Source organism: Labrus mixtus, chromosome 12 (genome assembly GCF_963584025.1).
Source record: "Labrus mixtus chromosome 12, fLabMix1.1, whole genome shotgun sequence".
Classification (NCBI taxonomy): Eukaryota; Metazoa; Chordata; class Actinopteri; order Labriformes; family Labridae; genus Labrus; species Labrus mixtus.
In genome coordinates this window covers 9,967,763-9,993,182 of record NC_083623.1, presented here as the reverse complement: position 1 = coordinate 9,993,182, position 25,420 = coordinate 9,967,763, and the positions used below count along the sequence as shown (strand labels likewise).

Sequence of the window (25,420 nt, the reverse complement as noted above, 5' to 3'; positions counted from 1 at the left end):
CAAACGCTCGTTTTCCTCAGAGGATGACTCACATTTCTTGGGTGTTCCTTTGACTTTCCCTCCAGTGACAGCGTAGGTCAGAATTTGTGTTTTTTTTAACCAAAATAATCTCAACAAATATCAACCTCATTGCAAAAAGAAAAGTACAGACATCGGAGTTTACCTTTCAGATTGATTTAAATGAAATGTAAGATCCATAACTTTTTATCCTGCGTCACCTTTAGGTCAGATTTTAGTATTTGTCTTTCTACTTATTTGGTTTCCTGACCAAAAAGTGACCAAACAAATTATTCCCATAAGCCTCAGCTATGCTTTGTGTTTAGTCATAGTCAGCTTTTGGTTTGGAGGTCAAAGCTTTAATGACTTCATATACAATGTGTGGTAAACTATTCCTGTAGGTTCTTTGAAACCAAGAAATCCTGCAACAACAGATAACAGTGAAGTCTGTGTTTTTCTCCTCAAGGGGCAGTCGCTTGTTTCTGTGTGTGTTTGCAACCCATAACTTCTCCCTGACTCATTTCTGCAGGAGAGCAGGAAGGTAAATGAGAGCTGTCACTGACCAACCTGTCAGGGAGACAGAAACAGGAGAGTTTCAGTCTCAAGGGGGGGGGGGGGGGGGGAGCTGTGCATCTCATCTCCTGAGGGTGACACTACGTTTCACTGAGTACACACTCTGTGAACGGCTGACTGACACCACTGAGCAATGCCAAACATCACCACACCCTTGTGACTCAGGAAAATGATAGACCTCTGGAGTCGTCTATAAAACCAAATCAGGTAGTATTCTGGATTAATTCATAGAGGTACATTTATACCTGACTGAAAGATGTTGGTGTAAACAAAACAATGAGCACATGAAACTGAAAATAAAACTGAAAATTCAGCTTTAAGGAGAATCCTGACTGAACAAATCGCAATGTATTGAAACAGGCATGATTTCTAAGTATCCACACTGAAAAAGGTGTGGGATTAAAATAGCCAGCAACACACTGAGCCTCTGCCGCCACCTGCTGGACAAACAATGTCTCACAATCCCAGTCGCTCGATTTAGTGAATGAACAAAGAAACCAAACACTTCTCTGAACAGTAGGGATTTTAATAAACTTTTCAATTCACATATTGCAGCTGACATGATTAGTTCTTTATATTACCTAAATCATTGCAAAATGCAGTATCATAAATATATGGCAATCTCATATATACTTTTTTTTTGTACAAATTCCATTCAAAAAGGTCCCTTAGGTGTAAAAAACAAGTGAATAACCAACCTATAAATCTGATGGAAGCCTGCACAGTCCGGCACAGTGTTTTCCAAAGAGAAAGAGTTGAAATAATAGCTCTTAAACTAGACTTCTTTAAAAGGGCCGCAGTTGAAGTATTGCTTTGATCGTATGTTTTTATTGATTTCCTGATTCTCTTGTGAAATATCACATAACTATGAAGGCCACGCGATGAAAACGTACAATATTTGGATGCATATTCAATTAAATAAAGGGTATAAAAGGCATATTGGCAAAAGCAGAAGCAAAGAGTTTAAGTGCATTTACAAAAAAATAAACTTCCTTTGAATATTAAAAGACACAAAGGTGAAGGAGTGTGAAGGTTAACAGGAAGACTTTTTTTTTTCGGTTCTTGATTCTGCTCTCTCTGGGGCAGAACATTTTTTTTTATTCCATCTCTGTCTCTATCATCCGTTTCGCCATCAGTCCATCTTCTAATTGGCATTTGTCTCTCAGTGCCAGTCTTCATCATCATCATCATCCTCTCCCTCAGGGGAGTCCTCGTGGCTGCTGACCTCGGCCTGCTCCGTCACTCCGTTTCCTCTCTGATGATGTGCCGCCATCGCCGCCGCCGCCGCCGCCGCCGCCTTCCTGGCTCGTGATTCGGCCGCCGCCTGCTCCTCCTTCTCCTTCAAACGCAGCGCTGCAGCCTTCTTCTCTTGCTCGGCGTGACTCTTCATGTGAGCACTTCGACTCTTTACCTTGTAAAACACCCTGAGAGACGGGAGACGATGAAGCAAATGTTAAAGCAGCTGGAAACGGGAAGAAGGGAACATACCAACCAATCAGGGCGTCACACTTCACAAACAATTACTATTCATCCATCCATCCATTATCAATAGCAAACCAATTAACCTAACGGGCATGTCTTTGGACTGTGGGAGGAAGCCCGAGTACCCGGAGAGTAGAACATGTAATCTCCCCACATAGACGCTCCTGTCTGACGGGGATTTAAACCAGGAACCTTCTCACTGTGAGGCAACACCGCTAATCACTGCATCACCGCGGTGCAGCCCGCAATAACAATCAATAAATTCAGCCGAGAAATAATGCGAATGATGTGTGAATTAAATATGTGAATATGCAGAAAGTAGTAATGAAAGATAAAGAGACCCCTCTTGTGTATTTTGGAGATTTTTACATAAAGATAAAGTTCAGATACTGCTCACTGCTTCCAAAAATAACAATTGCAATGAAATGGTCTAACCTTAGCCCCATAGAATAGTAACATTAGTATATGAATTGGAAGAGATGAACTTCTTGCAAACATTAGATACACTGCACGCTTTATCTAGAAGACTGGTAGAAATCAAGTCTTGTGAATAAATAAATCTAAACAATGTAAATAAGTAATCAAAATGTGTGTGATCAGAAGCTTCTGTTTGAAATATATGACACTGTTCTCGTTTGTGACAACAGAATGGTATTTCATGAATTGTCCGTACCTTCCACATTTCTTGCATGGAAATACAGCGTCAGGATCTGGAGGTGGTTTTGCCGGTGCTTTTGGCTTCTTGGCTGCAGGCTCAGCTCGAGGCCTGTGAGACGCTGCTGGATGGTGAAGGTCTTTGTTTACAGTGTCCTGCTCTTTGATCATCACCATCGATCCTGCCTGGAGAACCACAAAAACAGATCCAGAGTTTTCTTTTGTACGTCATACATCAGTGGAAATAAAACTCCACCAGCCTGCCTTTACACCTTCATACCAATGTTTCAGTGAAAAACAACAGCAACATCTGTAAACTCTGCACTTCACTGAAGTTTCTCCATGTTATACCGTTTTGTAGTCAAATGAAACGAATACATCTGTCTTCAGTTAACACTGTGGTTACCAAACTTTTTTCATTGGACAATTGGCCTGGGAGCCAATGAGTTGAAACATATTTCATGCTGTTAAAAATATTATACAGTGAAAAAGATAACACGATGATACAATGAAACAGATAGAATTTAACTCCAAGTTTTCATACTCGCGCACGTATACACATGAATTATCATTTTCCAACGACATACATTGTAATATGATCAACATTTTCTGAAAAAAAAAAAAAGGGTTTTCTCGTCTCTTTTATTCTTTAAGTCGACTTTAATGCAATTACCTAATTGTTCCACCACTGTGTTCTTGAACTTTTACTATATATTATATTACTTACATAGTCGTGAGCTTGTAGTGACTGTGCAACCCTGGCTTGATGACTGCTCTCGAGGTCATAGGAAACCGTCTTCTTGTCGTCTCCATCTCCCTCCCCTTGATTAAGTTTGGACTGCTGTGAACTCTGTGTATCAAATCAAATGGACAAAAATATATTATAGATGAATGAATGATGAATTCAACCAACCATAGGGATTCATAATAAATGAACTCACGACTGAAGATAACTTCAACTATACTTCAACAACATTTTTCCACTGATGTGGTTTAGTTTTAAGCATACGTTGGATAACATGAACAACGTGACCTTAACGCTTCAACAGTATTTGACATTTGAGAAGCTTATTCGACTCTACCTTAATGTCCACCACGGCCTCGTTGTGCTTCTCCCCAGGGGAATCTGGGGGGCCGAAGGTGAGAATCCCGTTACGTCCGATCTTCACCTGTTTTTTGTACGTGTAGTAGAATTCTACACACTGAGCCACAGTCTTTGTTTGCACCTTAAAATCCAACAAAACATGCAGATATTAACAGGAAGCATTCACATCAAGCACTTCACGTATTTGCATATGAAACAGTGTGTGGACAACGACGATCTAAACATGAGAGGCGGCCTCTCTGTCACAGCTGGGGTGCTAAGATGTTTATAAAATCAAGACCACATTTCCCATAAATCCAGTTGCTTGATGTCCCAAAGGGGATGTTTCATGATGAAAGCAGAGCTGACTTGTTTGCCAGCGGTTATTTTCCATTACATCTTAGTCTTGCTTCACATTGTAAAACACAGCCGAGAAACAGCTGAAAATACTAAATGTTAGTCTTTTTTTCTTAGTTCTACTTAAAAATGTGTTTTTCCAGCTATCCCTGATTCACCTGGGTCAACTCTTCAGGTCGGGAAAATCCAGAATTCTGGATTTATCTGGAAGAATCACATCCCTGATTCATGCCTCAGAATAATTAGATTACAGATTTATTGGTGTTAAAACTCTACAGAGTAGTTAAAATTACATTGAAATGTTTTTTTTTTTTTTAGATTTACTTTCTTTGATTTTGAATTGTTTAAACAGCGAGGTAAAATGAAAGAGCATACCAGTTTCTGCACCATGAGGAAGTCCTTCCTGTACGCAGAGATCCCCTTATTGAAGTAGCGCTTCTCCTCTGCGGTCCAGCAGTCAGAGCCTGGAAGTAAATCAGCACAATTGAATGTGTTGTTATTCAAGACAGTGAGAGAACCTTTGAAGAGGGTTAAGAAGTCAGAGAAAGAGGAAGGAGGATAAAGAGGCGACACTGACCTGAGTAGTGATAACCTGCCAGGTGATGGCCTGTGGAGAAAACTGGGGCCTGCAGCATCAAACGTCCAAGCGTTTCCTACATAACAACATGAATGGTTACAATTACAAGAAGATCGATGTGCCTGATGATTACAGTTCTTCAACTCTACAACACTGTATAAAAACATCTAGCAGTAAGAAATAAGAAGCTAATGTAAGACGAAGGCAGAGGAAATGATTTAAGTCACCAAAAAAAAAAAAGATATCCTTTTTACTGAATTTCAGTAACTTGAGTGAGTCCTCACCAAGAAATCACCTCCACATTCATGTAAACAGTGCAAAACCAGTTCCTGATTGGTTCCTCCGCCTCTGAGCACACTGGAGCAAGCCATGTTCATCAAATCTAAAACTACAACAAAAAAAAAGAAGAAGAAGAAAATGAACGTTGTTGGAAAGAATAAGCAAGGAAATATAAAATCACAGTTAGTGGGTGGGGGAGACGGGACATACTTACCCCTCTCTGGATCACCAGGTTTGAGGTTTGACTCTGGTTCCACAGGGAGCCAGACCAGGTCGGCCTTGTGCTGGTCTAACTGGGAGGACAGTTGATCTTTCAACTCAGGGATTTCTGCCTGGTACCGTAGCCCGATGTTGATACGTCTGAACAAATAGAAAACATGACACATAAGAGTACAGCTTCGTATTTTTTTTATTGGAAGGTGTTCAAAATCTTAGAGGCCTGTTTGTGTCTTCACTCACGGTTCCAGGCAAACGGGTGTAGCATCAGTGATCAACGGCAGAACAGGAGGTGTGATATCTGAACTTGCTGCAATGAAAACAGAATGATCACTTCAGAAATTATCAGAAAAGGATAGTCAGGATTATTTAGCTACAAATTACACCAAATAACGTATAAAAAGATGGACGATATCATGACAGGTCCCCAAAAGTGAAGCCAAAATCTTGGAGCTACAGTATAGGTCTCCTCCATGTTAACAGATTGGACATAAGTCAAACTATAACATCAAAATACACGGCAAATACATATTTCTGCAATATTGCTTGATGGGTAAAATGGCTGAAATGCCATGACTGAAAGCTCTTTTGACAAATGTGGCGCCTGCAACGCTGTGTGCATCAGATTAGCAGAGTAGAGGACCAGTGAGGCGTAACATAACAAACACTAACACAAGAGTGATTGGACTTTCACAGCGAGTATCTGCTGCAAACCAACAGTAGAATCTGTTCTGTTGTGGACTGTGCAGGCCTGAGGGATGTGTGCAGTTTTGTCTGTAGGTTGAAAGTGTGTTTTGGTTAGTGATAGGAGTGGGAAGTCAATGCTGCAGCTACACCAGCTCATAACTTCTGCAAAAACTGACTCCTAATGACATCACCAGCTCACCCACCAAGGGGGTAAAATTGGCTTCATTTTTGTACAAGAGGACGAGATAGAGGCACATCATCCATCTTTATACAGCCAAAGGTATAAACTAATAAAAGCAGCAACTGAGCCTTACCAGTGCGCAGCAGACTGCGTGAGGCAGGCTTCGGTGTAGGTGGCGGGGGCAGGATCTGGTTGCTCGCAATGTTGGTCAGAAAGGTGGAGAAGTAGAGTCCTGAACCTTCTCGTACAGGAGACAGGATGGGCGGAGGCGTGTAAGGGGGCAGTGTGAGGGGGTTGTCCGGCAGGCGAACCGGAGAGCGCAGGTTGCTCTGGTAGGAAGTGATGGTGGAGTAGAGGGATGGAGGGATGAAGGTGGAGGGTTTGTGCGGAGGGATGATGAGAGGCTCCGGGCGAGGTCTTCGCTTCAGTTTGGGTTTCCCATCCTCGTCTTGACTTTGATCGTCCCCGTCCTGGACAGAAGAAGGGTCGGGGGAAAAGTCACAGTAACACTTGTGTTTCTCACCAGGAGTTCAAAAATCAGGTCAAGCTGGGAATTTAAACTTACACTCACTTTTCTTATCTTATCCTCTGATTTTCAAAAAGCCAGTTTATGGATGACTTTCTTAACAGCCACGACATACACATGTGTACGTACTGAACCAGGTTTACTCGAGATCCTACACAACCAGATTAAAAAAGCTATTCATGTAGTCGACTCGTCAACATTAAAGAGTCACATTGTTTCAGTTTGGTCCAAGTTCCACTGGATCACTGTGACACAAGTTTTAGCCAATCACAGTACAGAAAGGCTGGATTACTCTGAACTCTAATGGGAGAGACAAACCCCTCTGGCCACCCGTCTCCTTCAAAAGTAAAGGCTATGCTTACTAGGCAAAAAAAAATAGTGCACCTTATAAACACATGACATAAATCAGCCAGATGTGTTGATTATCAAGCTTTAGAGCTTCTTGCAGGTTGCTTCTGTTATCTCTAGCCAGGATAAGGGCAGGCTCTATATGCTTACTAAGCTACTTGTCCGCTGATTGTTGGTCAACAAATACAAGAGTCAAATCAAACTCCCAGCAAATACAAACTTCTACAGCTTATTACAATGTTAAAATGAGGCTCTCTGGGCACCAGTTATGTAGTGGTTATTACTTTTTCTCTGATAATACTGACCCACTTAAGACAATTTTAATGCAGGAACATTGTACTGAAACTTTGACCTAAGAATCAAATTAGAACGTTTTTTGACATAGTCAGCCTAAACGCTGAAGCGCTGACTTCGAGGATATCAGTAACAAAACCAAGAGAATAAAAGCAAAAAACGTATTATATTTACCTGACCAAAACTCTCTCTGTCGTTCATGGAGTTTCTGCGTGATCTCCGCCGAGCCACGATGACAGACGGTTTCCTTTCAGACTGTCCAGCAGACCGCTCACCCTTAACAAGTCTCCCCTGAGCCGGGCCGCCCTGAGGATCCGTGTGACTCCTGTGCACCGGCACGGACACGGGGATAACCAGAGGGACTATAGAGGCCTGTCTGCCAGGAGAACCGTCCTCCTGCTGAGGCACCTGAGCACAGAGGGAAGTTGGGGGGGGGGGGGGGGGGGGAGCAAGATCACAAACAGAAAATAAAACAGAAAATAAAAAGCTTAGCAAGTAACGCAAAGGAGGGATAATGAGATTTTATAAGAGGAATAAAGTGTCAGTGCAATGATCATCAACCCAATAATGCATTTATAAATCAAATTCATTTGTTCCCTTTGTTCCTAAATAAGGAAACTCTTATTTAGATGTATATTATTATTTTATTTAGAATAAATAACATTGGGGCAGCATTCAAAGAGAATTTCATTCTGTCTATTATTTGTAACTCTTCATTGTTTAGTTGAGAAATGCTCTTCACACAAATATCAAGTTCACTTGAATTGTATCGTTACCCAGAAGGTTTCAATTGAATATTTCTACTCAAGATGTTAAAAGCAGTGTAAATCTGGTACTTTGGGTAATTTAACAAAGTATTGATACGCATCTTAAATTCAAATGCTGTTTATTAAATGCAAAATGTCAACCAAATAAACATGTCTTCTAAACCTACAGTAAATATGGTGGTGCTGCTTCTGTCAAATGTGTCACAAATATTCATGTACACTCACAAAATTCATAGCATTCAGAGAAGACGCACGCCTCGCTGGTATTTCTGGTCAAGCCGATAAAGGTTCTGGTAAATTCTACTCATGGCAGAGAAACATATAAATCAGTTTTCTGATTTGAATCTCAGGCAAACAATATTTAGAACAGGACTGACTCTCATCTGCTCACCCAGAAAAGTGCTGTTTGTTGAGCACAATGCCTAGCTCTGGGCTGTCAACAGGAATATTAAACCTGTTTGTGTGTGTGTGTGTGTGTGTGTGTGTGTGTGTGTGTGTGTGTGTGTGTGTGTGTGTGTGTGTGTGTGTGTGTGTGTGTGTGTGTGTGTGTGTGTGTGTGTGTGTGTGTGTGTGTGTGTGTGTGTGTGTGTGTGTGTGTGTGTGTGTGTGTGTGTGTGTGTTTTTAGGAGTATGAGTGTGCAGGTTGACAGCGCAGCCCCTCCCTTGCTCTGCTGAATGACTGAGACAGAGCCTGAGGAATGTGGAGGTGTGCAGACATGCAGCTCCTCCAACTGTACATCCAGGCTGCACACTCTGCACAAAAATCCCAAGACAAGCCCTACAACCCCCTCCCCCAACCCCCCTCCCACTCCCCCTCCAACGTTGGAGCAACACAAAAAAAAACATTCCCTGTGCTGAAAAAAAATCTGTGTTTTAACTTGTGTTTGTGTTTATAGGCTGTTTAACGAAGCTGCTAGGGAGTAAATAAAACAGCTCGTTGGACAGGGTGTGACCCAATGAATGCAAAAAATTATAAATCCGGAATATCAAGATATCTACTTAGTGTAGTACCATGATACATTTAGAGGAATCGTTTGAATATTAAAAATGTATAACAATTTGCCAAATTGCAGCGGTATATCCTGCAGGATATTTTGCACAATCATGGAATAACACTTTGGCTAAAACAGCTTAAGTAGTGCAAAATCTCCACTTGTCTAAATATGTCTTCACCAGTGGATGCAGCATGTTATAGATGTCAACTCTATCTAACTGGTTTCTGGAGTTCCATATTTAGTGGCATTCAGAATATTTTAAAAAACCGACTGAACCTAATCCCTCACCGCTCTTTTTTTTTTAATATTGAACTTTATGATGATCTTTCACCAAATAATTGTATTGCATACACTACTTTTCTAAAACAAAGACAAAGATTGTTCATTTGGAGGAAGGCCCTTTCTGACATTTCAACACTGGATGTCGGATACTTTGAAGTCCTTGAATTTAGAGGAGATGAGATTTGCTCATCGTGGGTCTAAAAGCAGCTTCCTTTAAGTGATGGCAGCCTTGTGTCGCATTCTTGATCGACCAGCTTTAAATATATCTACCGTCACTTATTTTATCATAAAATGTGACTTTGTATCACTAACCTTTCCTTTTTATTAGCCTTGTGGTAATTTTATAATTGTTTGTTCACTTTATTTATGAACAGGTAAATGTTGACTATTAAATCAATGCTGTGTCATTCTAAATTTTTTTTTTTTTTTTGTGGTTTTAGTAACCAAAAGGAAGTTCTGCTTAGAAATAGGGTTCGTCCTACTAGTACAGCTGCTAGCAAAGTTTGCCAGATGAGAATTTTTCCTTTTTCATTCTAAAATCAGCCCCCCTGGAAAGCCCCATGAAGTGAGTGCAATAAATTCACAGAAGATAAACTCAGTGGCGGTGTGAGGAGTGTTGCATTAACCTTTGCCGTGTTCGCAGGCTCCATTTCCGACGCCTTCTGGGCCAGAGTCTCCAGGTTGATCTCCTTGGACGCCCTCCTCCTCCTGCTGGTGATCTGGATGACTCCTCCTGTCGTCACTTGGCTCTCTCCTGCTCTTACTCCGTTTTGGGGCTGTTGAGGCTCTTTGGACGCTTGAGACCAGACATTTGTGGAAGGAGGACCCAGTGGGGACTGTCCATCTCTGGAGAGGCGACGTGAGCGCCGCGGTGCAGCCAGAGATGCATTTGAGGGCTCTGCGGGATTCGTTGGAACCTTTTCAGGGCCTGGATCGGGTTCAGCTGTCACATCACTGGCTTTAGCTTCTGGTTCCTGCTGCTCAGCTGCTTTGACAGCTTCCTTTTTCGCTGCAGCATCAAGAGGTCGAGGCTCTGGTGGCTGGAAAGTCACAAGGTTTTGGTTTTGTTGCTGTTTTGGTTGCACCTGAAGCTGAGCTGTGTCTTGTTGTGGTGCATTTAGATGCATTTGCTGCTGCTGCTGCTGCTGCTGAATGTGCTGAATGTGCTGCTGCCGCTCCTGCAGCTGCTGCTGGTGATACTGTTGTTGCATTTGCTTCTGTTGTTGCAGTTGTATTTGATGCTGTTGGAATTGGTGATGCTGCTGCTGCTGGATTTGCTGCTGCTGTTGCAACTGGAGCTGATGCTGTTGAAACATCTGTTGCTGCTGCTGCTGCTGTTGCTGCCGCATCTGTTGAAGCATACGCTGCTTCTGAGGCTGCTCGCTGTACGCCAAGCCCGGCACCGCCTTATTGCCGGGGAAAACGGCGTAATGACCAGATGGAAACTGTTGCTTGCTGGGCCTGAAAGTTGCCTGGAAAGGCTGCAGCATGGACCCCTGCAGAGCATGGGGGGCCACATGGGACTGGCCTGGCAGCTCCACACCTTTATGAGCTTGCTGGTAGGCTTGCAGCTGAGCCTGGTGCATTACAGCTGCAGTGTGCTGCTCCCACTCCAGCCCCCTCCCCTGAGCTGGAGCCGGGGCCGCTTCCCTGTAGGCCTCCACCGGCCCTGGAAGTTGATTTTCTCCCCCCATCGGCAGGGCGACAGCCTCGTGGACCCCTTTGTGGAACGCCATCTGACTCCTGACGTTCACGCCACTCATGTACGGGTCAAAGTTCTGCCCCCAGTTTGACACGGGAGCTTCCTGGGACCAGCCGGGGGCCTGCACGGCGTCCTGGTGCATCCACTTTACGGGGGCAGCCTGTTGATAGTGCGGCACACTCTGGGGCCCTTTCTCCGGGTTATAAACTCCAGAGCTGCTGGCAGAGTTACTCGACTCTAAAGCCGGAGGTCCCATACCATAATAAACCTCCCCTGAGTGCTGCACAGGCTCTTTCATGGCTGCACCGCGATGCTTGCCGCTCTTGTCAGTATTCACTTGAGGAGGAAGACTCATAGTAATGTTTTAAAAGTACAAAAACGTTGGGAGTCAGGGCTCTCGATCTTGATCTAAGAGCATGTAAACTACTCAGTTATTGCTCTGTAGTGTGCAAGTGGCTGAGGAATTCTTTAATTGTGTATACAGAGGTATTTGGGAGGAAATATAAATCCCAGAGGAAAGTGCAGGGGTGGGGAACATTCAAACCTCCTTCCAGAATCAAATCTGCGCTTTTCTGTCCATTCTTTCTCTTCCTCTTCTGTCAGGAGCCAGACCTTATAAGAGAAAGGAGGGGAGGGGGGGTTAGACACTCTCTTTTCACACTGTAGAAAAGTGTACAAAGTTTCCAACCGACTTTCACTCGTCTGCAGCAAAGAGGAAACTGAGGCCTGCGCACGAAAAAGGCCCAGTGAGGACTCATAAAAGAAGTCAGTGACATGTGAGCGCTGTGAAAGAAAAACGTATATTCTGATTACTTCGCCCAGGTGCGTCAATAGAGGCGATTTAAGAGAAGGGGAAAAGATTCAGAAGCGGCAGAAACAAGGAGGCGCTTACTGTGCAGCTGCCATTTGGCATAACAAGAAATACAGGAAACGGAGAGACTCATGCAATCACCCGAGCGATAGCCACTGATGTTATGTTACAAATCGGCAATAAGGAAGCGTCTGAAGGGCTGACTGCTGTGAGGCAACACGGGACATTAGGAAGCATGAGTGAAGCACGATGTTTATACCTGATTAATGGTGCACAGATCTGTCCATGGCCAGCTCCATGGAGTCACTTTGGTTCCGATCAAAGTCGACTGCATGCAGCTCCATGAAGGGACTGTGCGCAGCAAATGTCATAACTCTTGACAACTTTCCCTCGAGTTTCACAGAGCGCAATATGGCGAACAGGCGACAGTACGATCCCACGTAAACATAATCCACCCTCCGGCCAAACTGGAGGCGCTCATTAACACTGTGGTTCTAATGGTGCACGGTGAATCGGTAAAAACCGTGCACTTCAGGAAAACATGTCCACAACTTTCTCCCTGCATCAGCGACGAAACCACACATGAGACGGCGACGGTGTGGAAACTGCGCCGTTGCAGCGGCCTGCGCTGCAGCTTTTCGTAGATCTCCACACTCCTCAGCAGGTACCGCACGGCTCCGAGCCCCCGTATGTCAGCTTATCCAGTTGATGTGAAACGCTGGGAAACTGCGCAAACACATGGAAAGTTGTGCGTCCCTGAACGCACCGCCTCACCCCAAAACAGCTCGACTAACATCCTGTTGTCCAATCCGATTGTCTGGCCACTCCCAGAGCTGTATCCGTGTGCGTTTGTTTTGTTGTCACGGCTGCTCCGGAGAGCGGAGTCTCAGCTCGACGCACAAAACACAGTTTGCATAGGAGGTGGAAGAGAGACAGATACTGGAGACAAGTCAAAACAGTCCATTTATCCTGGGGCATTTGTAAGAGAACTTTCTTTCATAAATAGAACTGGGGTTTTTTTCTTACATTTTTAATCATTAACTTTTAGATTTAAAGAAATTAAGACGACGACTTTATCACATAACCTATAACCATAATATACCTACACTCCAGCTTGTTTAATTCATTAAGTCAACATGTTTATTATTATAAAACAATCCTTAAAAGGACAAGGACATTTCTCCAGTCAGTGCAGGATAAGTTATCTTGTGTAAATACTATTTGAGAGCATTTATATACATTTAAATTTTGCTCATTATGTTAGTTCTTTTTCAATTAGTCTAGATAGTAAACAAATTAAAAGACTTTGGAGGAACAAGTAAAATATTATCTCCTGGAAGGTTGACTTAAATAAATATTTCACAGGTGATTTGGATACAATCAATAAATAATAGAAATTCACATGTTAATTGCACAATTTTCTCTTTTGAAGTTGTTTAATAAAATATCTGTCTAACTGTTTGTTGATGCACAAGATGAATGAGTTGTGCACAGTTGCATGTGAATGTTACCACTCAGGAGTAATGATCTCATGAATCTGTTGGTTTGAAGCCCTGTCAGAGTGGTCAACCAATGACCTCCACCTTTAGGACAGAATACACAGTTTGTCAGATTCATGTCTGGAGCTTTTAAAAGATCTTTTTTTTTTTTTTTTTTGCATTAATTTATTTTTTATTATGTTTCATTTATTTTTATGTCATTGGTGATATGTGTGTCACTTTTTTGTTTTGGTCAGTTTTGTTTTGGGTTTGGGTTTATTTATTTATTTTCTATGTGGGTTGTTGCCTGTTTTTTGTTGTTATATTTTTCAAAAGATTATTTAGAAATGTGTGACTCCACATAAATGGCTGTAGTAGCTACATGGCATTTGTATCACATATACTAGTTTACATTTTTGGAGACCCCCCCTTTTAAACACACTGGTTTCATTGAAATGCATGGCCATGCTGCATTTAAAAAAAAAAAAGAATTGATTCGTTTTTGTGTACATGACTTGATAAAAGCTGCAGTCTGGGTGAAAATCCTGCAGCCAGGATCAGTACACGAAGATTGTTGAATTCCAATTTGACTGGGTTAAAGTCCTCCATTTCTGATGCAGATGTTTAAGGGGAACACTTCAATCTGAGACAGCAGAGGTAGGCATCATTTGACAAATTGGGAATAAGTACGGGTTGCGGCTTGACAACAATTATAGTCTCTCCCTTGGCTCTGTTCCACTTCACAGGAGAAACAGCTGTTTTATTTTTTATAATGCCAGACAAATAGTTCTCTTGGCAATTGAACATTTTCTGGAAGCAGACAAGGTGTAAGGTTTTTGGGTATCATCAGGGGCTATAAACTGTGTATTTAAGTCATCACTTGAACAGTAACGCTCGCTGTTGGACGCACTTTCCTTATCCACTGCGCTATTGGCACCGCAGGTCGTCCCGTTTGAGTCTCTGACCCTCTTGTGGGTCGTGTGATGTTTAATGTAGCACTGCTCCTCTGTTGTCAGTATCTCGGGGATGCAGGAGTTTTGCGGCGCAATCAGGGGGAGACTAGCGCTGTGACGTCATCGCCGCCGCTATGAGAGGGGAGCGCGCGGGGGCATCATCATCATCACTCCCCATCCATTAGCAGCAGGCTAGCTGGCTAACTGCAGCTAACGTCAGCTATAATGGTCCCACGCCGTTACCTCAGGTGTAAAATAAACAACGTTGTGGTGGAATGACCTGGCCAACCTAACCAAAACACACACGCTGCTGAGACTATGGGGACATTTTGGATTCTGAACACGAACTTGGATCGCGATGGTGCAACGAAGCGAGGTAAGAGGTCAGCATCGGTGATCCTTACGAACATGCTAGTTAGCTTGTTTACAGGACCACCGGAGCCGCCGCAGTGAACGCCACCGCCTAGGGAGATTAGCATTGTTACGTTTAATCCTCTTCAGCGTTGGGTTTATGGCCATTCATGACGAGAAACCACCGATGCGCCCGTCGTAGTTGTGTTTTGGCACATAGTCAAACAGAACAGGCGATGCTAGCCGCCGTCTCTTAGTGACCATCTCGTCTCCTGTGATCCTTGGAGACGTGAGGTGTTAAAACTAAATGGCATGCTCCACATGCACGTAAATCAGATCCGTCTTTATCTATCTTTTTTTTGCATGCAGTGAGCTGTCAAGTGATTGCAGAAGAGGAAATTGATTTTTTTTTTAAAGTGTGCTCCGTGTTTTCAGTGAGGGGTTTGCGTCACTGATGCCAGGTGCAGGCTGTAGCTGAGAGCACTCAGGATGAGTGGGGCTGGAGAGCACACAGACATCCTGTCAGTGGCAGACGTGGTCAGAGACAGATGGAAAGTAGTAAGTATGACAGAAAAGTGGAGGAAATCATCTTTAGGTTCACAGTTTTCCCACTTTAAAAGAATCACCCCCCCCCCTTCATCACACTCCCAAAAACACACAGCAAGTGGTGCTTTTTCTTTTTCAGGCGAGGAAGATTGGTGGAGGCGGGTTTGGGGAGATCTACGAGGTTTTGGATCAGCTGAGTCAGGCCACTGTTGCCTTGAAGGTGGAGTCCGCGCAACAACCCAAACAGGTGCTGAAGATGGAGGTGGCTGTGCTGAAGAAGCTTCAGGGTAGGTGATGGGATGTGATGCTATCCCCTTGTGAGAGACAGAACACCTGAACACTCTTAGAGAATACCTGAATGTCCCTCAGTAAAGCCAAAGTCTTGTCATGGATATTGCCACGACGATATTACATTTGCACCGACATAGTAAAAAACGTATATTTGTCGATGGATCATTTGAAAAATGCAGACAAATAAGATTTTGCTACACCATGTGCTTTGTGCTTATTACACTGTACGCACACTTCTTTGACAGGCAAAGACCACGTGTGTCGCTTTGTGGGTTGTGGCCGAAATGACCGTTTCAACTACGTGGTGATGGAACTCCAGGTGGGATTTCTTCCAGTCAATGCGAATCAATGTTCAGTTTGCCGCAGGCAACCAAATCAGTCTTGCATCATGAGTGTGACACAGAATCCTGATTTAACTTGCTGTCTTCAAAGGGGAGGAATCTGGCAGATTTGCGCAGAACCATGACCCGCGCCACCTTCTCCGTCTCCACAACTTTGAGACTTGGCAAGCAGATTTTGGAGGCCATTGAAAGCATCCACTCTGTGGGCTTTCTGCACCGCGACATTAAACCTGTAAGTTTGCCTTCAAACCCCTTTTGTGGTTGGCTTAGGAAATGTCATTTTGTTCTTTTTTTTTTACTATAGAAAAGTTTGATGGATATTGCAGCTGTTTTACTCCCACGTGTTCATGTGTGTTTTAAAATCTGTAGTCCAACTTTGCGATGGGGAGACTAGCCAGTACCTGCAGATGCTGCTACATGCTTGATTTCGGCTTGGCTCGCCAGTTTACCAACTCCAGCCAGGAAGTCCGTCCAGTAAGTACTCTAAACTCGGATGTTCGAGGCTCGGGATTTGGCAACAAAATGTTACAACGATATGGATGCTGGAGAAAATGAAATCTCTCACTGAGTTATTACAATACTATCTAGCTTTTATGTAAATGGTCTAAGGTCTTTTTGTAATCTGTACATTTATGGTATGTTTCCATAAATATATATGGATGTCTAGTTATTTTGTTAAAAATATTACACATTCTACAACATTGTACGTTTAAAATGATTTGGCTCTTACAACTCTCAGTCGCTGTTTTAACCCCCATGTGACCTTAATGACGACTGTTTATAACAACCGATTATTTATTCTCCATCAGCCTCGTCCTGTGGCAGGCTTCAGAGGAACTGTGCGATATGCTTCTATCAATGCTCATAAGAATAAGGTGAGAATGGACTGAAAACCCTGTTCCTCTACGTAGTCCCGCTTTCATTAATTAGAACTCACACTTGTGTATTATTCTGTAGGAAATGGGCCGTCATGACGACCTGTGGTCCCTCTTCTACATGCTGGTTGAGTTCATGGTTGGTCAGCTTCCCTGGAGGAAAATTAAAGACAAAGTATGTGCCTCGATGTATTAGCCTGTACATGATTGTATCTCAAAGTGTGTGAGTCCATTCTAACTCTTAACCCCCCCCCCCCCTCCCCTTTTTTTTCTCAGGAACAAGTTGGAAATCTAAAAGAGACATACGACCATCGACTCATGCTCAAGCACCTTCCCTCAGAGTTCAGCACTTTCCTTGATCACATCCTGACCTTGGACTACTTCACTAAGCCTGACTATCAGGTTGGCCATCTCTTCTCTTCTTTTTTTTTTGGGAACATTTTTTGCACACGCTGTTTATTTCTTCTTCTCTAGCTGCTAAATGCTGACACTTGTGCCTTCTCTGCAACAGCTCCTGATGTCACTGTTTGAGAACGCCATGAAGAGCAACAGCGTGCTGGAGAATGATCCTTACGACTGGGAGAAATGTGATTCGGAGGATATGCTGACAATCACTGCCGCGACAACCACTGCTCAGCAGCTCACCCGCCTCACTCCGGCCTACTTGGGGTATTTACAGTCAAAAAGAGCTCCATCACTTGGACAAAATAGAGCTTTTTGTGTTCTAGTAATTGCTGTTGGCTTGAAGTTGCGGTCTGCTTGTCAAACTTCTTCCTTCCACAGTCTGTCAGACACGTGTTCAAATATATAGCTGAACCTTTTTTTAGACTGGAAATCTGCACAGTCAGAGATTCCCAGAGAAGTCGCTGCTTTAAATTGTGCTGTGGAAATGAGCCGCAGGGTGACCTTCTCTCTCTCTCTCTCTCTCTCTCTCTCTCTCTCTCTCTCTCTCTCCTCCACAGCATGGCGAACGCTTCAGTGCTGCCGGGTGAGCTGCAGAGGGAGAACACGGAGGATGTCCTGCAAGGGGAACGCCTCAGCGACGCTGACAACTGCCCTCCCATCCCCACCCCGACCACCCCGGGTGGAGACGTATGGGAAGAGATGGACCGCAACAGAAACCTTAAACACGCCCAGCCAATGATCAGGAAGGTCAGGGCAATGTCGTTTACTGTAAACATTACATTCTAACACAGCTTTTAATGTTACAAAACGGCTTCTCTGCCTGTGCAGTTAATTGAAAAAGATCCCTCGTACTGTCCTTTTCTGTCGTGCTGACACTTATAGCTCCTGTGAAGAACGTTTAGCTGGTAATGAATCAGACTGGATTTCTTACTGATGTCTGCATATGACCTACAAAAGCAAAAGACACTATCATTGGAAACATTTTCTCCTTCTATACAATCATTTTTAATTCCTTGTAGCACGGTCACTGTTTGAGTAACAGCATGCTCCTTAAGTCTTAGTTTACACAATGATATATGTATTTTTTTTACACATTGTACAAGACAAAATCAGCAGAGATTAATACACATTTTTATAAAGGAGTCGCTATGTTCTTCATGGTAGCTTTAAGTTTAAAAAATGTGTTGCATACCGTCGTATTTAAAAAAGAGAAAAAAAAGGTAACTTCTTACAGTTTTCTGTGGTATAAGAATGCAATTTATTTAGTTTTTGAAACATGCATTTGTCCCTTCTTCAAAAGGTGGTCAGTGAGGATGAACACAGTCAGAATCAGGGGAACCAGAGCCCCAACACTGGCTCCATGCAGAGTTCTCCTCGACGGGTGCGATCAGAGACCATGTTCCTTGAGCGGGCTGCGCCTCTGCTCCGGAGGATAAGACACAGTCAGAGCCTGGCGTTTGAAAAGAGACTCGCACCTGAACCCAAGCCAACCATTGAGCGCTTTCTAGAGGCCTAGTAAGTCCTGAGTCCACTATACATCACTGTAAATGAAACCGTGGCAGCATGTGATTGAAGCTCACCATGGTACTTCGGTCTTGTTTCAGTTTAGGCAAACAGCGTCCTGTCCTCTCTCATGTCGGGGAGAATTCCATTCCAGAGCGATTGCAGTCTCCTTCCTGCAAGGAGGAACACTCGGGCACAGCGACCCCCGACCAAGAGGAGGGCGCAGCGAGCAGTGGCTTTGTGGCTGTGAACCTCAGTCCTGTTCCCCAGGAGGGAGACTCTCAGGAGTGGGTGATGCTGGAGCTAGAGCAAGGCAGCGGTTCTGGAGCCACCAAACCTCCGGCGGAAGAAAAGCCTGGGACTCAAACCCCGGCTGAGACTGACAACCCGTCCTCTGAGCCACAGGACGGCCAGTCCACAGCGGTGCCGAGCAGTCCCGTCCTCTCACAGATGGCCATGCCTTGCACGTGGTTACTGGGCCACAGGAGACTGCCGGGGATGCTGGGACAAATGCCCTCGGTCATCATGGGACGACCCCAGATGGACCAGGTAGGCTTGAAGAAACTCTTTGTTGTAAATAAACTGAAAGCAGCTCTGTTGAGATTAAATGAGTCAAATTCCACTGTAACAAAGGTGTTAAAGGCTGATTGCTCTCTGTAGCGTTTGACCATGAAACAGGGTCTTCATCAGCATGTCAAAGCTCCTGTAAGGAACTTCTAGTTGCGTTGATTTTGGCGCTAGTCTAAATTTGTCAGCTGGTTGAAAGCTGGCAGTGTTATAATACCTGTGAAAATAATGATGATGCTTATTATGATAACTCTGTCAGCATCAGCTCTTAGAATATGTTGTTGTTAGCCTCTGTGAAATCGTATTCATTTTGAAAATATGAGTTATAGCCAGTGTCTTTTTTTCTTTCCAGTGTTTTTATCCCCCAGATTTAACTTGTTTAAAACGTTTCTGATGTGCCTGGTTATCTGTCATCGTTTCTGATGAGAGCACTCTCTGTTGTAATCTGATGTATCTGTTTGTTGGGATTATTTTGCATCCACTGCTGATGCTCCTGTAATCCCACAGATGCGAACAATTCCGCTGTCAACGCGTCATGAGTCCGTCGTCAAAGTCAAAGTCAAAGTCAACTTTATTGTCAATTTCAAAATATGCCAGACATACAGTGGAATCGAAATTGCGTTTGTCTCTGCCCCGCGGTGCAATACAACCAAAATAAGGTAAAATAGATCAAATAAAATTAGGTAAAAATAAGATAAATAATATTTACAGTAATAAATTCTAAATTGCGCAAAAGGTACAAAATGGTAAATAAAATAAAATTTAAAGAAAAAGTAAACTTGTGCAATATGTGCAGTAAACTGATTGTACTTTTGAAAAGTTATAGTCATCGGTTTTTCTTCGATTTTTCTTCAGAAGAAATTTAAGAAAAATCTTTAATCAGGTCCTTTCTTTTTCCATATTTTATAATGCTAGGGCGTATATAATCATAATAAAATATAACCTGAAATGACGGCTAATTGAAAAGAAGCACAGACAGTTGTTGCTACGGATACGATGCATTCGTCACATTGGGGTTAACTAGCAGTTCATAAAGTCATACGGGGCATATTCAATAAGTGTCACCTTATCTTGTCATGAGTCTTGGACTTCACTTGCATGCGGATGTACTCAAGAGTGTTTATAAAATAAAAATATTCAGACCTGCTGCTGTATTTGATGTTTTTAATGGAGATAAAAAAAGTATGACAGAACATTTCAGTTTTTTTGATACAGTTTTGGACTTCACAACTCTTAACAGTCATGAATCTGTTCTCAGTCCTCCAGCTGTGGGCCACTGTCCCCTGCACAGGAGAAGAGTGAAGCCATACCACTAGAGGCACCATCTAGTAAATCTGATCAAGTTAAAGAGGACGCCTCACAGGATGGAGACAAGTTGGAGTTAGCGCCCGTGCCAATCCCAGCCAAAGGTCCCACTGCTCACCTGACAGCCGACAGAGACCCTGAGAGTGATTCTGGTCTGCCCGATCGATCCTCCGAGCCCAATCAGCAGCCTCAAGCCGACATAGCAGGAGGCGCCGTAGAGAGCACAGTCACCGTCTCCTCCTCCCCACCCCCAGCACTGCTCAGACGCAGAGACTCCCCCTTATCCCCAAGACTGAGTCGAATCCCGGTACGAGAACCCAACGCCCCGCTGGACTCTGTGAGCAGGGATCTCCACATGGAGAGGCGTCACCGCTGGAGCAGTCCAGTCCCTGGCTCCCCGACCCACTCGCCCTCTCCCTCTCTGTCCTGCGACAACCTGCCCTGCGCTTTGCCCAGAGACAGGCTTCCCTCTGACCGTGGATCCAGGTCCGACTGCGTGGGAGAAGACCCTCTGTCTCTGTCCTCTTCGTCAGGAAGTAAAAGTAAGATCCCACGTCCTGTGAGTGCCACCTTTGTACCCGAGCAACTCGCGAGCAAGTTTCTGCCCCGACCACCTCCTGGAAAACCACCCATCCGCCCATGTGTGGACAATAGGTACTACATTTGAAATAATACAAAAAAATGTGCATGAACATTGCAGCTGATTTTTTCCTGCAAAGATTCTTATTCAAGGAATTCATCTAAAAAAAAAAAAAGAGGAGGGTGTTTGTAACTAGTAATACTGATAGCTATAATCTAGTTCCAGAAACATGTTTTAAGAACTCACCATGTAGTCCTGTGGTTTCACTTTCTTCATTACATTTCCTTTTTTGCTCTCAACTGTGCAATATGTCAACTGGTTAGCATCGCCTTTGCTCGACAAATGACTCGTCTATGGTACACCATGGTCACTCAGGAGAAGGTTATACCAACACAATGAAACATGATCATGCTCAATAAGGATTCTGCCTTAATACACATTGATATGTCAGTGCCACCTTACACCCAGGGTCCAAACTCAGCCCCCGCCCCCCCTACAAATGCAGGTAAAGATTTAATTTGGCAGGTAAAATAAACGAGGTCATGCGCTAATTGGCGAGTGCCCCAATCAGTACCAAACATACTGTAAGTTTTAAGACCACATTTTGTTTTGTCCAATCAACAGCTTGGTCAGGCCTCCTTTAATTAGAAAGTCTGGTTTGACAAACTGCGTTCGCGCTGATGAAGGTGACACACAGAGCAATTGTAAGAAAGTAGCTGACTGCTCCTTCATCTTAGTGTCATGCTTCTACAACTGGTTTTGAGTGACTCTGTGTATCTGAGTCAAAAAAAAATTTGGCTGGTAAAATATTCTGGCTTACCTGTCATTGAAAGATATCCCAAAAAGTGAATTTTAGACTCCTATGGTTACATGTCAATCAATTAAACAATATATTTTAATTTATATAGAGCCAAATCTGAACAGATACTTTACAAAAAGAGCAGATATCTAAGTATTGTTAGGACAGTAAACAGCATGTGTATGATGATTGATTCATGTGGCATTGTTTCTTGTGAAGGGATGCAAGTACAAGTTATCACAGGATATTGTGTCTACTACTTAGTTTAATGAAACTGTTAAAATAGTTTCCTCAGTGAAAGAAATGTCTCTATGATGATACAGAAAATGATGCTCATATGTTCTTTCATATTTGTCTAGACGACGGCGGTTAAGAGTGCGTGCAAGCAGCACCAGCGACGCTGACTTCCTGGCCAGTCTGACTCAGCTGATGCAGGACCGCAGCGGGATGCTATTCAGCCCTCCTCCTCGCCCACGCAGCTCCTCCTCCTCCCTGCAGCGCTCGCTGAGCTCCTCCCCGTCCCGACAAGAGCTGCGAGACGGCGGGGCACTGCAGGGACGCAGCCGCTCTCCGTCCAGCTTCTCCGGCTCCCCTCCCGCCCGCTACGCTCACCCGCAAGACCGGTTCGCGGGGCAGGGCCACTGGGGTCACGGCTCCAGGGGAAGAGGTCTGATCCACGAGGGAAAAGGCTCGGGCAAAGTGAATCGATGACTGCGTTTGACACAAGCAACTGATCTGGATGGTGCATCTGTCGCCAGAGACTGTGTCACGTCCGGTCCCTGATAGCATGTGTAAATTTGGTATTTACTCAAGGGAATGTACTGTATGTAATGTAAAATGTATGATAAATTGAACGTATTTATTTATTTATTTGTTGGATGTGTCTCTCAGAACACTTGACGATGTGGATCGATATGTGCAGTTGAAAGAAGAAGGTTGAGATAACCTGAAGATTGCCAACTCTTTACCTCTCATTTCACTCTTCTCTTAATGGTTCATGTAGGCCTAATATGAGACCAAAAAGATCAAAGTTAAATACTTGAGGGATGTAAAAAAAAAAGAAATGATGCTAATTGTAGATATGTACCATTAGGAAAATGGTATACACTAATAGAAAGCATATACTCACATTAAGGACACTAATATTTAAAAAAACACACACTAGCAGTATACCAACATCAGCATTCATGTACAGCAGCAGGGCATGCAGCCCCATTATGACCTCACTCCAGTACAACAGCTAGACTCAAGACTATGTAACAACGATTGCTCATATCACAGTGTAGTAGTGTGCTTTTACTTTGCTTAGAAAATATTTGTCATGCAAAAGGAGTGGGCATATTAGAATGTACATGTAAGTGCACTCATTCTTGAGTATTGTAAAAGTGCATGAGCATCATCCGCAATTTTGTTTTTTTATATTCATTTGTACAGTCTGCTAAGACATCTGTATTTTATTGAGCTGCTTCTGATCAAAAGTACATCCTAATGTAGACCAGCAACAATTACCATTTTTATTTTTTTATTTCTTGCATCAAGTACACGTACGAAGGAAAGGAAGAAAAGTGATCAAAGTGTATCGTTTTCATCGTGGCTGTTTTCTTTTATCAACGCAATCAAAACATTTATTAAAATAATTTCATTGAGTGTGTTTCACCTTTTTTTTTTTTTTTTTAAAGCACCACCACTTTCACGCTATGGATGCTGTTTTAATTGTGATTAAATGCTCAGTTCAGCCAAAATGTCCTCTTTAAACCCTGGCACTATGTCGTTTTTTGGCTCGTTTGCCCAAATCTCTGCAAAGACCTTGATACAACTTGTGTTCGTTTGTGTAAAGCTAGACTCCGCAGAAGACATGGTCACAAGCTAAGAAGCACAGTCAGTGATCAGAAATTGGGGAAAGACCATTAAACCGTGTCTTTACATTGCTCAAAACCATGAAGTATTGGATTCTATACGCTAACACTAAAGTCACAGCAGCTCAGACTCTGGTATGCCCCCCCCCCCCCCCCGAGAACAATCGCTTGTCAGAATCTGTCGAAGAAGCGTTTTTTGAAAGACAGACAGACACGCCAGTAAGCACAAAGAGAGACTGCTGACGACATTGGGGCTGAATGGGGAGTTCCCAGATGACAGCTGTTGAGGTCTATGAGATGGCAGAGACACTTCCTCTTCTATCCAAATTCAACTTTATCTTTATCATCTGGGAAACTAATGGCACTATTGGGAGTCATTTAAAATGTGAGTGTACTGCTGCTGGTACAAACTAAAATCTAATTGACCCTCTGTTGAAGCCGACTCCTTGTCCTTTACATTTGATGTTCTATAAGGACAGGACATACAGGGGTCGGCCCAGGCTGCAGACTTACAGTCTAGCAGATGGGTGGCTGATGCTGCATTCAGGTACTCCTTGGATGGTCCCAGTTTTCACGTTGAGAAGTTTTTTTTTTTTTTGTGCTTACTTGGATTATTATAGGTTTTCCAAAAGCTTAATGAACAAGGCTCTGAGACCGCCCTTAACTCCACTTAAAACTCCACTTAAAACTGACGTCTTCCTTTACACCAAGCACGATTAGTATTGTTTTTGTTTTTGTATAACAAAGTGCTTGTGTTTGGAATTCATTTCCAGTATGGCAGCTATAGGTGCAGTAGATCATGAATCTTTCAGAAAAGTAAGACAAGGGGCCGGATGTTGAAGCAAAAACAAGCAACACATCAACAAAAAGGATCCACTTAGCTTTACTGGAATCTGGCTGGTTGAAACTATTGTTTAAAATCTCTATTTTCTCTAAACACCACAAATGATTTTTTAGTCAAACTGGTTTACAACTACTGTATGTATTTGAATTTCCATTCTTGAACTTTCTGGGAATTTTAAAGGGCCAGAAGAAGAAGAAAAGGATTATCTGGCACAAACTTCCCCAACTGACAAGGTGCATGAAGAGTGAACGGCTTAGAAGAGGTCAAAATGCTCCCGCAACACTTGTAGTAAGAAGATCAACTTTATTAGCAATTTAGACCTAAGGTCTTCTTACTACAGACAAGTGTTCATCTTTGACTCAAAAGATAGTAAATACTTTGTTTACTGTAAGTTGGAGATGTTAACTTGGGCTCCAGCACCTGCTCAAAGAACATTCATTTATTACCTAAGGTCTAAATTGCTAATAAAGTTGATCTTCTTACTACAAGTGTTGCTGGAGCATTTCGACCAATTTTAAAGGGCCACAAATTATTTTGCAGTCACACACAAAGTACGTTTTTGTAAACAATCTGTGGTCATAAATTAGAGTCATAGACGCTTTTATTTGGACAAATCGCTAACCATAATAAATACAGCCACCAACAGTTAGGTGACTAAGTTGCTAATACGTTTGGGGCTTACCATTTAAAAAAATTAAAAAATTTAACCATGTTGGCTGATAAATTCTGAACATTTTTGTTCCTCCAAAAATATTAACAATGTCATTTATTTATTTCATTTACGAATCAAAGCCATGTTAGAATAAACAAAATACTTGTCATTTGTGATTTCTGTAGGTGCACCACAGGGCTCCTTCTCTGTCATTCGACTGTAACATCAGAGTTGTGTCAAGAAGCAAAAAGCAGAGGAAAGA

General features: G+C 43.1%; 2 protein-coding genes across 4 annotated transcripts; one reads left to right on the top strand and one right to left on the bottom strand.

The window, feature by feature from the left end:
- Window positions 1-1,075: 1,075 nt before the first annotated feature.
- mideasa (mitotic deacetylase associated SANT domain protein a) lies at window positions 1,076-12,599 on the bottom strand. 2 transcript variants are annotated; one of them, XM_061051883.1, is made up of 13 exons: window positions 12,072-12,599; window positions 9,926-11,613; window positions 7,430-7,654; window positions 6,221-6,557; window positions 5,463-5,529; window positions 5,218-5,363; window positions 5,009-5,112; window positions 4,725-4,800; window positions 4,523-4,611; window positions 3,789-3,932; window positions 3,434-3,556; window positions 2,726-2,892; window positions 1,076-1,994 (listed from the first exon to the last, which is right to left on the bottom strand). In XM_061051883.1, exons 2-13 carry the CDS (start codon window positions 11,354-11,356, stop codon window positions 1,733-1,735), a joined length of 3,171 nt encoding a protein of 1,056 aa, XP_060907866.1. In that variant the 5' UTR covers window positions 11,357-11,613; window positions 12,072-12,599; the 3' UTR covers window positions 1,076-1,732. The 2 variants fall into 2 exon arrangements, with proteins under 2 accessions (XP_060907866.1, XP_060907865.1); XM_061051882.1 differs by having other exon boundaries at window positions 7,430-7,663; window positions 12,072-12,598.
- Window positions 12,600-14,494: 1,895 nt separating this feature from the next.
- On the top strand, window positions 14,495-23,452 carry ttbk2b (tau tubulin kinase 2b). Of its 2 annotated transcripts, none has more exons than XM_061051880.1 (15): window positions 14,495-14,619; window positions 15,030-15,152; window positions 15,280-15,427; window positions 15,677-15,750; window positions 15,864-16,004; window positions 16,142-16,246; window positions 16,582-16,647; window positions 16,730-16,822; window positions 16,924-17,049; window positions 17,159-17,316; window positions 17,610-17,799; window positions 18,353-18,567; window positions 18,657-19,104; window positions 20,381-21,081; window positions 22,166-23,452. In XM_061051880.1, the coding sequence occupies exons 2-15, from the start codon at window positions 15,084-15,086 to the stop codon at window positions 22,515-22,517; spliced, it is 2,886 nt and encodes a 961-aa protein (XP_060907863.1). In that variant the 5' UTR covers window positions 14,495-14,619; window positions 15,030-15,083; the 3' UTR covers window positions 22,518-23,452. The 2 variants fall into 2 exon arrangements, with proteins under 2 accessions (XP_060907863.1, XP_060907864.1); XM_061051881.1 differs by having other exon boundaries at window positions 14,544-14,626.
- The last annotated feature ends 1,968 nt before the right edge of the window (window positions 23,453-25,420 follow it).